The sequence below is a fragment of the Misgurnus anguillicaudatus genome, chromosome 25, assembly GCF_027580225.2.
Source record: "Misgurnus anguillicaudatus chromosome 25, ASM2758022v2, whole genome shotgun sequence".
Taxonomy (NCBI): Eukaryota; Metazoa; Chordata; class Actinopteri; order Cypriniformes; family Cobitidae; genus Misgurnus; species Misgurnus anguillicaudatus.
The window spans coordinates 11,483,910-11,493,818 of record NC_073361.2 but is presented as its reverse complement, the minus strand read 5'-3'; the positions used below and the strand labels follow the sequence as shown (position 1 = coordinate 11,493,818).

The 9,909-nt window shown below is 37.5% G+C and overlaps 1 protein-coding gene across 1 annotated transcript; it reads right to left on the bottom strand.

Annotated features, from left to right (window-relative positions):
• Positions 1-240: 240 nt before the first annotated feature.
• On the bottom strand, positions 241-5,780 carry LOC129425973 (E3 ubiquitin/ISG15 ligase TRIM25-like). The gene is made up of 9 exons (XM_073863868.1): positions 5,433-5,780; positions 4,854-5,141; positions 4,606-4,701; positions 4,242-4,475; positions 3,911-4,070; positions 3,705-3,761; positions 3,564-3,591; positions 2,922-3,331; positions 241-1,221 (listed from the first exon to the last, which is right to left on the bottom strand). Exons 1-9 carry the CDS (start codon positions 5,730-5,732, stop codon positions 1,052-1,054), a joined length of 1,743 nt encoding a protein of 580 aa, XP_073719969.1. The 5' UTR covers positions 5,733-5,780; the 3' UTR covers positions 241-1,051.
• Between the last annotated feature and the right edge of the window lie 4,129 nt (positions 5,781-9,909).

The window sequence follows — 9,909 nt, the reverse complement described above, 5'->3', positions numbered from 1 at the left end:
GCCTTTTGTTTTGCTTCAAAATGCACACAAGTAATGTATTTTAGTAAGGCATGTTTGTTAAAACTAGTTATATTTCCTAATTAAACTATAAGGCCTAGTCCTGTTTTAAACTAATTCCTGTAACCACCCCCATTATCTTTAAATATAATTTCTTGCCATTTTTTATGTGCCCCTCTGGTAAAACACTGGCCCCTCCTTGGCCCCCCTAGTGAAATTTGTCTAGAACCGCCACTGATTGTCTCCACAAAAAGAGCACTTTTATACTGTCCCAATACTTATGGAGGGCACTTCACATGTACTAGAAAGGCTTTATTTGCATGTCTTAAAGTGGATGAAGACAAAATGAATCCCCCTACATGTGTATGGGCTGTAAACCATCTTATAATAAGATTGCCAGATACCTTCTACATCTCTGTGTTGAATCTGGCTTGTTTGTTGGTTGATGGTCTTATTATGAAATATAAAAAGTGATTGTGTGTTTGATTCACTGAGAAAAATGACACAATAATGTTGTGTGTAGTTCTTGAGTAAACTTTACAGCTTTTTTAGATCTTTGCCTTTATGATCAATTTCAGTTTAATTTACTTATAAATAATATGTTTTATGATATCAAGTGCTTATTGTTTATGTGAAAATGGTGATGCAGTCAATCAATGTGTAAGTGTCATGGGATGGCATAAAACTTAAGGCATGAAATAAAGCTACTTTATTTTTGTAGGCTTACACCTGTTTGTGAACTGATACATTTGGAATTATTTAAATTGAAAGTTCAATGTGAAATTTAATAGAACAAACAAAAAATGAGTTCAAAATACTGAAAAACAAGATAAGCTACCTCAATTTAACAGTCAAATTATTTTTTAATCAGAATATACAGAATATATTTTTTTATAAATTCAATTTAAGTTTATTATAGCGCTCTTCACAATTTTGAAATGTGTAGTAATATAAAATACAGAGAAGTACAGGCATATATAAAATCTTATGGAAAATATAGCAAATATTGTAATCACTCTTATAAGCCTGAATTTATATGTTGCTTATAAAATCCCTAAAAGAGATGACACATTTTCACTGTGGATCCACTATAAATATAAAACCCAGGATAAAGTGGTTGAGTGAATGTGCAGTTGACTCTGTGTATGAGGTTCATTGTATCAGATACGCTGTAGAAGGACAGAGATCCTGTACTGTAATCAGTGATGCCACAGTTACTTTGAAAAAGTAATCTGATTACTGATTACTGATTACTCCTTTAAAAAGTAACTAAGTTACTTTACAGATTACTTGATTTTAAAAGTAACTAAGTTAGATTACAAGTTACTTTGTTAGTTACATTCCAGTAGCTGCCAACACCCCCACTGCCTCAACATTAAAAATGACAACCGGTTTTGCCAACACTCACTTTATTGGAAGTGCATTTTTAACAGTAACGTCAACAATGTATCTCCTGACATTTTAAGTTGAACTGTTGTGTTTTAAAAAACTAAAATATATATATATATATACTGTATATATATGAGTCTTTCTTGACTTCACTAAACATAAATAGGGAAGAGCAGGGGCCATTTTCAGAAAAACTTAATTTTAAAAGCTAATGTTTTAGACAGAGATATATTTTTGCTGTGGTCAATAACTCACAAGTGAGGTCTATCAAAACCAGCTGGAATTTTGAACAAATGTAAAACGACTTCTGTATAATTTCACTTTAAACAAGAGTAGTGAATTGTTACTTTTGACCTTGACAGCAGGGACGAAAGTAACACACAGGTGGGTCAAAAGTAACACAACAAAACATGATAGATTTTTGTGTTACACTTGTTTTTATTAAATATATATTACTATGACCTCTTTAATATGTAACTGCAAACTTATTTTGTCATTTATCTTTGTAAAAAATAATTAAATTACATTTTTATTTTAAATTTCAGTTTTATCAAAAGTTTCAAAAGCAACCAACAGTACAAACTTAAATTGCTGAGACTAAAAAAATTCAATAGTTTGAACACTATGAAAATAAAATTAAATCAAATAAGAATAATATCATTTTTTTACCATATTATACACAGTATTAGCAGCGGGACAAAACTAACAAGTGTTACTTTTGACCCGACAGGATCTACTTACTCTATAAACTCGACTTACTTTTATTTTGAAAAACTGAGAAGTCTTCAGGATGTTATATACCTTGTAGATTTATCAGTATTGTAACACATGAAACGAGAAAACAACGCGTTGTAAGAAAAAAAGACCGCTTTTGGAATGTACTTATCATGGTTGAAAACACAGTTCTGGATCTACACGTGGAAATCGGTGAGTAAATAACGCAATATTTGTCAACTCTTTCAGAGGTTATGTGCTAATATGCTGTCATGAGATTTAGATGTTATCAGGGCTCGGAGAAAATCGCTTTGTTACTTTCGTTCTTCAACTCTCCCACACTTACTGGTTTTGCACTGAAGTCCAGCTTTTGTTGTTTGGGTAGTGGATGAACTCCTGCTCACTGCTTCGCATCACCGGGTGGGACTTGCTCTTAGTTTGACTGTCTGCGCCGTGCCGCGACTCCAAATGTTTTTTTTTTTAAATTGACGTAGTGTTTTGTAGCTGCATCTCTCTTCTCTCTCTCCATTGTACGTTGTTTACGTTTGTGTCGCTTAGACGTGACCTGAATTGTCCTCGTGCTGAAAACGTGACTTGTCGCACACCTGACTTCACTTCCCGAGACGCAAGAAGAAATATACAAGAAAATATATATTTTACTAAGGAAAATTTCAAAAATAGTAACGCACAGTGACTTGGATAAGTAACTTTAATCTGATTACTGGTTTGGAAATATTAACGCGTTAGATTACTCGTTACTAAAAAAAGTGGTAAAATTAGAGTAACGCGTTACTAAGTAACGCGTTACCGGCATCACTGACTGTGATCCACATACACTCCTATTCTACAGGAGCCCAACACTACAGGGAGTTCAGTGCGTTTTTTATTGTGACTGAATGTGCACCTAGAGTCAGTGCAGTACAAACTCCAGGACTGATCATTATATCCAAACATACACTCATTACCTGATCCCTTCCTGCTGATGCTCTTATATGACACTGAAATATACACCTCACCACTCCACTCAACCTCCCAGTAACAGCGTCCACACAAACTCTCTCTACACAACACCTGACACCAGAAATCAAATCTGTCTGGATGATCAGGATACTGCTGGACTGTGTTAGTGCGAGTAGCCGTTCTGTTCCCATCAGACAGCTGAATGTTTTTATTAACTGTGTTTGAATCCAGTGTGAACTGCTTGAAATCTGGTGAAGATAAACACAAATGACTTCCGCAGTTTAATAAAAATCATAATTGCAGATTTATTGCATTTTTTCAAAAACCTACACATTTCTATATTTGTATTTAATCTTTATTTGTACTTTCTTTAACTTTCATTTCTTCACAGTTATTATTAGGTTTAAGATAGTTTAATATATCCTTAAATGTTTTGAAAGGTTTATGTTTTTTTCTGAGTCTCAGTATCTGCAGCAACTGTTAATTTTACTCAATTAATTCACCCCTTTAACAATAACTGACACGTGTGACCTGAACATAAACATTTCTGTAAACATTAATATTACTCAACTTGGTTTATCCCTTTACTAAAGGATATAAATAAGTCAAAGTTATAAATCATAAAAGTTTTCAAAGTCTCTTACATTGTAGGAAATACTCCCTGCTCTTCAGTTCATTAGAAATAACTGAAATATATGTAACTGAAACATAAACAGACATAATTAATATAATTCCAATATCACAAGATTAATAGCAGATAAAAATATTGATCATGACACTGATATAGAGTATAACAGTGATCTTGCTTGTGTGATATTGTTTGAGAGTAAATGAATATCTGCTACTTTACCTTCACCAGATATCTTCTCTATCTCCTCACTACAGAAATCCTCCAGTTTGTCTTTCAGTTGAGAGAGAGATTTTCTCACATCATCAAAAGAGAGAAGAGAGCTGAGAGTAAATCTGTGTGAGACTGAAAACTCAAGAGCTGCAGACAGAGACTGAAAACTCTGAAGAAGAAGATTACAAATGCAAAGACAACATAAACATTCAACATTAACCACATTAAGCAGTCTGAATACACAGAGGAATATTTATGTTAACCTTGTTTATATTTTTAAAGTGAAGTCTTCCAGAGATCCTGCTAATGTTCACTGTGTTGTATTTCAGAGTTGTGTTACCTGTAGGAAATGGATGTGATTGTCTGTATGTGAAAACTGCTTCAGTTCAGCGTCTCTCCTCTTCAGATCATCAATCTCCTGCTCCAGACGCTTCATGACTCCTTCAGCTCGACTCACTGCAGTCTTTTCCTGATCTCTGATCAGTTGTGTCACCTCAGATCGTCTTCTCTCAATGGATCGGATCAGTTCAGTAAAGATCCTCTCACTGTCCCCCACTGCTGTCTGTGCAGAGCGCTGTTAGGACAAACATTACAATCAGATCCATTACAGGTACATCAGTAAAGATCTCCATCACTGGAGGAGAGTCATGAATCTCAAACTGATCTTCAAGCTGTCAGCAGATGTTTTTCTGCTTAAAACTCACCGCATGAGAGTCCACAGCCTCTCTCAGCTCCTGAAGCTCCTTCTCTCTCTCCTCAATTATCTGATGTAATTTTATCTGTCGCTCTCCCAAAACTCTCTGAGAGATAACAAATAACTATAAAACCTCAAAGATATTACATTAAACTGCATGCTTATATGCATGTAATGTTACTATAATGACATTCATGGTTTAGCATATTATTAATCATTACTGTTAGCATTACTGCAGTGTCTGAATTCAGTTCATACCTGTTTCTCAGTTCTTTCTGCTACAGCTGTCACAGTATCATGGTTTTTATGTTCATCCACCATACAAAGATAACAAATGCAGTGTTGGTCGGTGCGACAGTAGATTTCTAGTTGTTTATTATGTTTTGAGCAGATCATCTCATGAAGTTGTCTGGTGGGATTCATCAAATGATGCCTCCTGTCATTGAAGAAACTCTCATGTTGTTTAAGATGATTTTGACAGTAAGACTTCAGACACTCCAGACAGGACTTGACAGCTTTGTATTTTCTCTCAGTACAGGCGTCACACTCCAGGGGCCTCATGTATAAAACTGTGCGTAGGATTCTTACTAAAAGTCTACGTACGCACAAAAGCCAAAAATGGCATACACCAAAAATTATGAAGACTTATAAAACAAAGCAATGTTCCCTTTATAAATCACAGATCACCTGCAAGTGTGCGTACATGAATCATCCTAATATCCCACCCTGCAAGCCCATTCTCCCATCAAGTTTGTTTTTTTATAAATCACAACCTTTGCGTGGGAACTGGCGTACGCACGTTTCCAGCCCTGTTTTGTGCGTACGCATGCTTTATACATGAGGCCCCACATCTCCAGCTTCAGCATAAGAGTCAGCAGGAACAGCAGTCTGAAGTTTTGTCTTCTTCAGTTCCTCCACCATTTCAGCAAACATCACATTTTTAAATAAAACAGGTCTTGGTGTGAATGTTTGTCTGCATTGAGGGCAGCTGTAGATTCTCATCTCATTCTGATCCCAGCAGTTTGTAATACAGCTCATACAGTAACTGTGTCCACAGGGAATGATCACTGGATCCTTCAGGAGATCCAAACACACTGAACAGCTGAACTTGTCCTGAAAAACATGAGCTTCTGCCATATTTCACTAATATACATACAGAAAAAGATAGAGACAGTCGCTTGAAAAGTAGTTTCCTGGTTTTGTGTTTAAGGGTCGTGTGCAAAACATTTTAGGTGTGACTCAGCTACACTTTCACTTTCATTTTTTCGCCAAACCATATGAAGTGTTTGTATTAAATGTATTACATGTACGATCTAATGTAAACTAAAGCAGTTTTTTAAAGATGAAAACATTTTAAAATATATAAATAAAGACTACATAAAAGTGTTGTTAATTTGGTAAATTTTATAAATGCTCATAAAGCAGGATGTTTTATCATGTGGCCCAAATATTAGAATCAATGATGGTGTTAATAATTAGCGACTGTATATTTGTCAATGTTTTACATAGACACAAATAACTTAGAAAGAAATACATTACAACAATCTTTTTTTCTTTTAATAAATAAATGCCAATATTGAGAATACCAGAAAAAGGCACTTTAAACCAAACCAATACCTCAAGCTATAGCACAGGGGTGTTTTTACAGCATTTCTCTTTTTGTCTTTCTTTAAAATAAAATTTCCCCAAGTATTATTATACATTTAACATGACCAAACTTTTTGTTTACATTCCAATAAAAGATGTAAAACATGTTTATTTGTACCCAGGGCTGGCATCATGGGGGGGGGGCATTCGCGGGCAGTGCCCCCCCAAAACAGGTTGTTGTGCCCCACTAAGTTTTTTATTAATTTAATATATATCAAGAATAATTAAAATAAATTAAACATTGAATGTTTCATGACTTGTAATGTAATCAAAGAAAATCTAGTTGATATATGTTTTCTTTAATTAAAACAGACCAGTTTCACTGATTGGATGTAATGCCGCATCTCACCCGTCTTACGTCTTTAGCATATTTGTGACTTGATACTAGCAACGTGTTTTTTCGCGGCATTTTATGGATCGTGTAAAATATGGATATTAGAACATTTCGAACGAACCAGCACCACCTGCTTCATCTGACTTCATGCAAACACAGGCTGCGTTTACACTTGGCATTAACATGCGACCTGTATCCGAATGTTGTCCACATACACATTGAAAAGACAAGTGTAAACGCGTCTGTGATCGGAATGTTATCCGATTTGTGTGTCCTGATGCAGAGGTAGTCGAGGACGCTTTGTGATCGGATCTCAGTGTAATGTAAACGCAATCCAGCCATCCTATCTGCATTTACAGGTCAACGTCACAAAAAACCCCGCCCACTATCATCTCCTCTCACTGACAGCTTTATCAAAAATAAAGGACGTTAGGTCATGGAGCGCAGGTGAGAGACGCATACATTCATCTTTGTGGAGCAATGCTAGCTACGCTTAAAAGTATCTTAATAAATCGATATTCAAAAGCATTTTAACACTGCTGACTGTATTTGAGTTATTCAGGCATATATGTTCCTATTCATAGAGAGATTTAATATTTAATGGCAGAATTCAGGATCGTTATAATGTTTGAGTTTCCATGGTGACATATCAACGTGAATGTTGCGCTTCTTTCTGGTCAATCGGCTGTTTCTGTCTCATTTAACACATTTTAAGTTACTTTAAAACACGTACAAACCATAACAACATTAACCAAATACATCTATTTAGTGTTGGTTTTATGCAAGGTTACTTATATGTGTTTGTAAATTACATTACATTACTTCTTATGCACTATGAACAGGAAATTTAGGAAATTGTTAGCTCTTTTAATTAAATCATATTAAAATTACCTGGAAACATAACTAACAATAGTTTATTGTTAAAATTTAAATATACATATAAGTTCAGGCAGAGCCAAAAGCCCGTTATTAAGACAGAATAAAACAGTGGAGTTGGTCATGTTTCACGCGGATTTTGTTGTTGATTTAAAGCATGCGGGTGAAAGTCAAGTTCAGGTAAAGTTAAACAGGACATTCATCCGCGGTATGGACGCTATAAGGCTTTTAAAGATAAGGCTTTTAAAGCTAAAAAAATATAACGCTTAAAATGTGAACATCACGGTTGTTGGAGTTGCTAGTTATTCTCTGCTGTTGGCTTCTCAGTAGCACTGTACAATACGGGATTGCGGTTAGCGCGAAAACCCTAAATCATGTGGCTAAAAAAGCTGTACCCATTTTGATTGACAGCTATCCACCCAGCGCGCGTCTCCCCGCACGGGATCCGATCACACATCCAGATACAGAAGCCACATTTATGTGACAAATGTAAACGCGCCGTGTCCTGATAAACAGATTATCGGATCTGCGTGAACGGATCACCGAGATCGCATGTTAATGCAAAATGTAAATGTCACGGCCGGGGCGGACCCAAGCTAGCTAACAGGCCACGCCCCTCTCTACTTTCCCCATCGAGGAGGTTCCCAAGACCACCCCAATGACCAGACAGACGAGTATACTACAATTAAAAGGTATCTTTATTAAATATTTAAAAAGGGAAGGGAAAAAGGGGAAGGGCAGCTTAAAAACAATCTCTTCGCCTCCAGGACGAGTTGGATCAGGGGATGGGGGCCAAGGGTCTTCTTCCTTGTTTCTCTTGAACCCGTGGCGCCCTCCGCTTCCTCCTGGAGGCAAAACAAGGAAAGGACAATCAATGTTGGTCTAGCACCGGGTCACAACTTATCTGACCGTTATTTCTGTCTCTCTCTCTTGCTCTCAGGTCACTCCGTCTCGACCTCACTGGACGCAGGGGGTCCACCACCAGGCACGGCTGCAGACACAGGTAAGTTACACTCTGTACAGGTAGGTCACTCACAACACTGGGGCCTTTGGTTCACTCCAAAGCATTCGGAGGGACAGAGGTAAAGGTTTCTCACTACTGACACTGCTTGGTCCTCTTCGAGGCGTTGCTGCAAACACAGGTAAGTGATATACTGCACAGGTAGGTTACTCACAACACTGGGCCTTTAATGCACTCCAAAGCGTTCATGGAGACAGAGGTAAAGGGTTTCTCACTATTGACACTGCTTGGTCCTCTTCGAGGCGTTGCTGCAAACACAGGTAAGTGATATACTGCACAGGTAGGTTACTCTCAACACTGGACCTTTAATACACTCCAAAGCATTCGTGGAGACAGAGGTAAAGGGTTTCTCACTACTGACACTGCTGGGTCCTCTTCGAGGCGTTGCTGCAAACACAGATAAGTGATATACTGCACAGGTAGGTTACTCGCAACACTGGGCCTTTAATACACTCCAAAGCATTCGTGGAGACAGAGGTAAAGGGTTTCTCACTACTGACACTGCTTGGTCCTCTTCGAGGCGTTGCTGTAAACACAGGTAAGTGATATACTGCACAGGTAGGTTACTCACAACACTGGGCCTTTAATGCACTCCAAAGCGTTCATGGAGACAGAGGTAAAGGGTTTCTCACTACTGACACTGCTGGGTCCTCTTCGAGGCGTTGCTGCAAACACAGGTAAGTGATATACTGCACAGGTAGGTTACTCACAACACTGGGCCTTTAATGCACTCCAAAGCGTTCATGTAGGCCTGGGCGAAAAATCGATTTAATGAATTAATTCGAATTTTTTGTTGTGGGTGATATAAAAAATAAGAAATTCGATTTTTTTGTAATGGCGCATTTTTGGCTGCCCGGGGCTTCCATAGCATTATTATAGCAACATCAACAACATCATAGCACACGTAAAACACAGCTGGGACTTTGATTCCAAGAGGGTGTTTATTTATTTATTATTCATCTCATAAATTGGGGTTACATTTGTCTTGCTTTTGATTAAATAAAAGCAAAATTTGCTTTAAGTTGTCTGCCGTTTGTACTTATTGCTTTTCTCAATAAGTGGGGGGGGGGGAATCGGAAAAAATCAGAAGTCGAATTAAAAAAAATAAAATCGGAGATTTTATTTTTAGGCCAAATCGCCCAGCACTACGTTCATGGAGACAGAGGTAAAGGGTTTCTCACTATTGACACTGCTTGGTCCTCTTCGAGGCGTTGGTGCAAACACAGGTAAGTGATATACTGCACAAGTAGGTTACTCACAACACTGGGCCTTTAATGCACTCCAAAGCGTTAATGGAGACAGAGGTAAAGGGTTTCTCACTACTGACACTGCTGGGTCCTCTTCGAGGCGTTGCTGCAAACACAGATAAGTGATATACTGCACAGGTAGGTTACTCGCAACACTGGGGCCTTTAATGCACTCCAAAGCGTTAATGG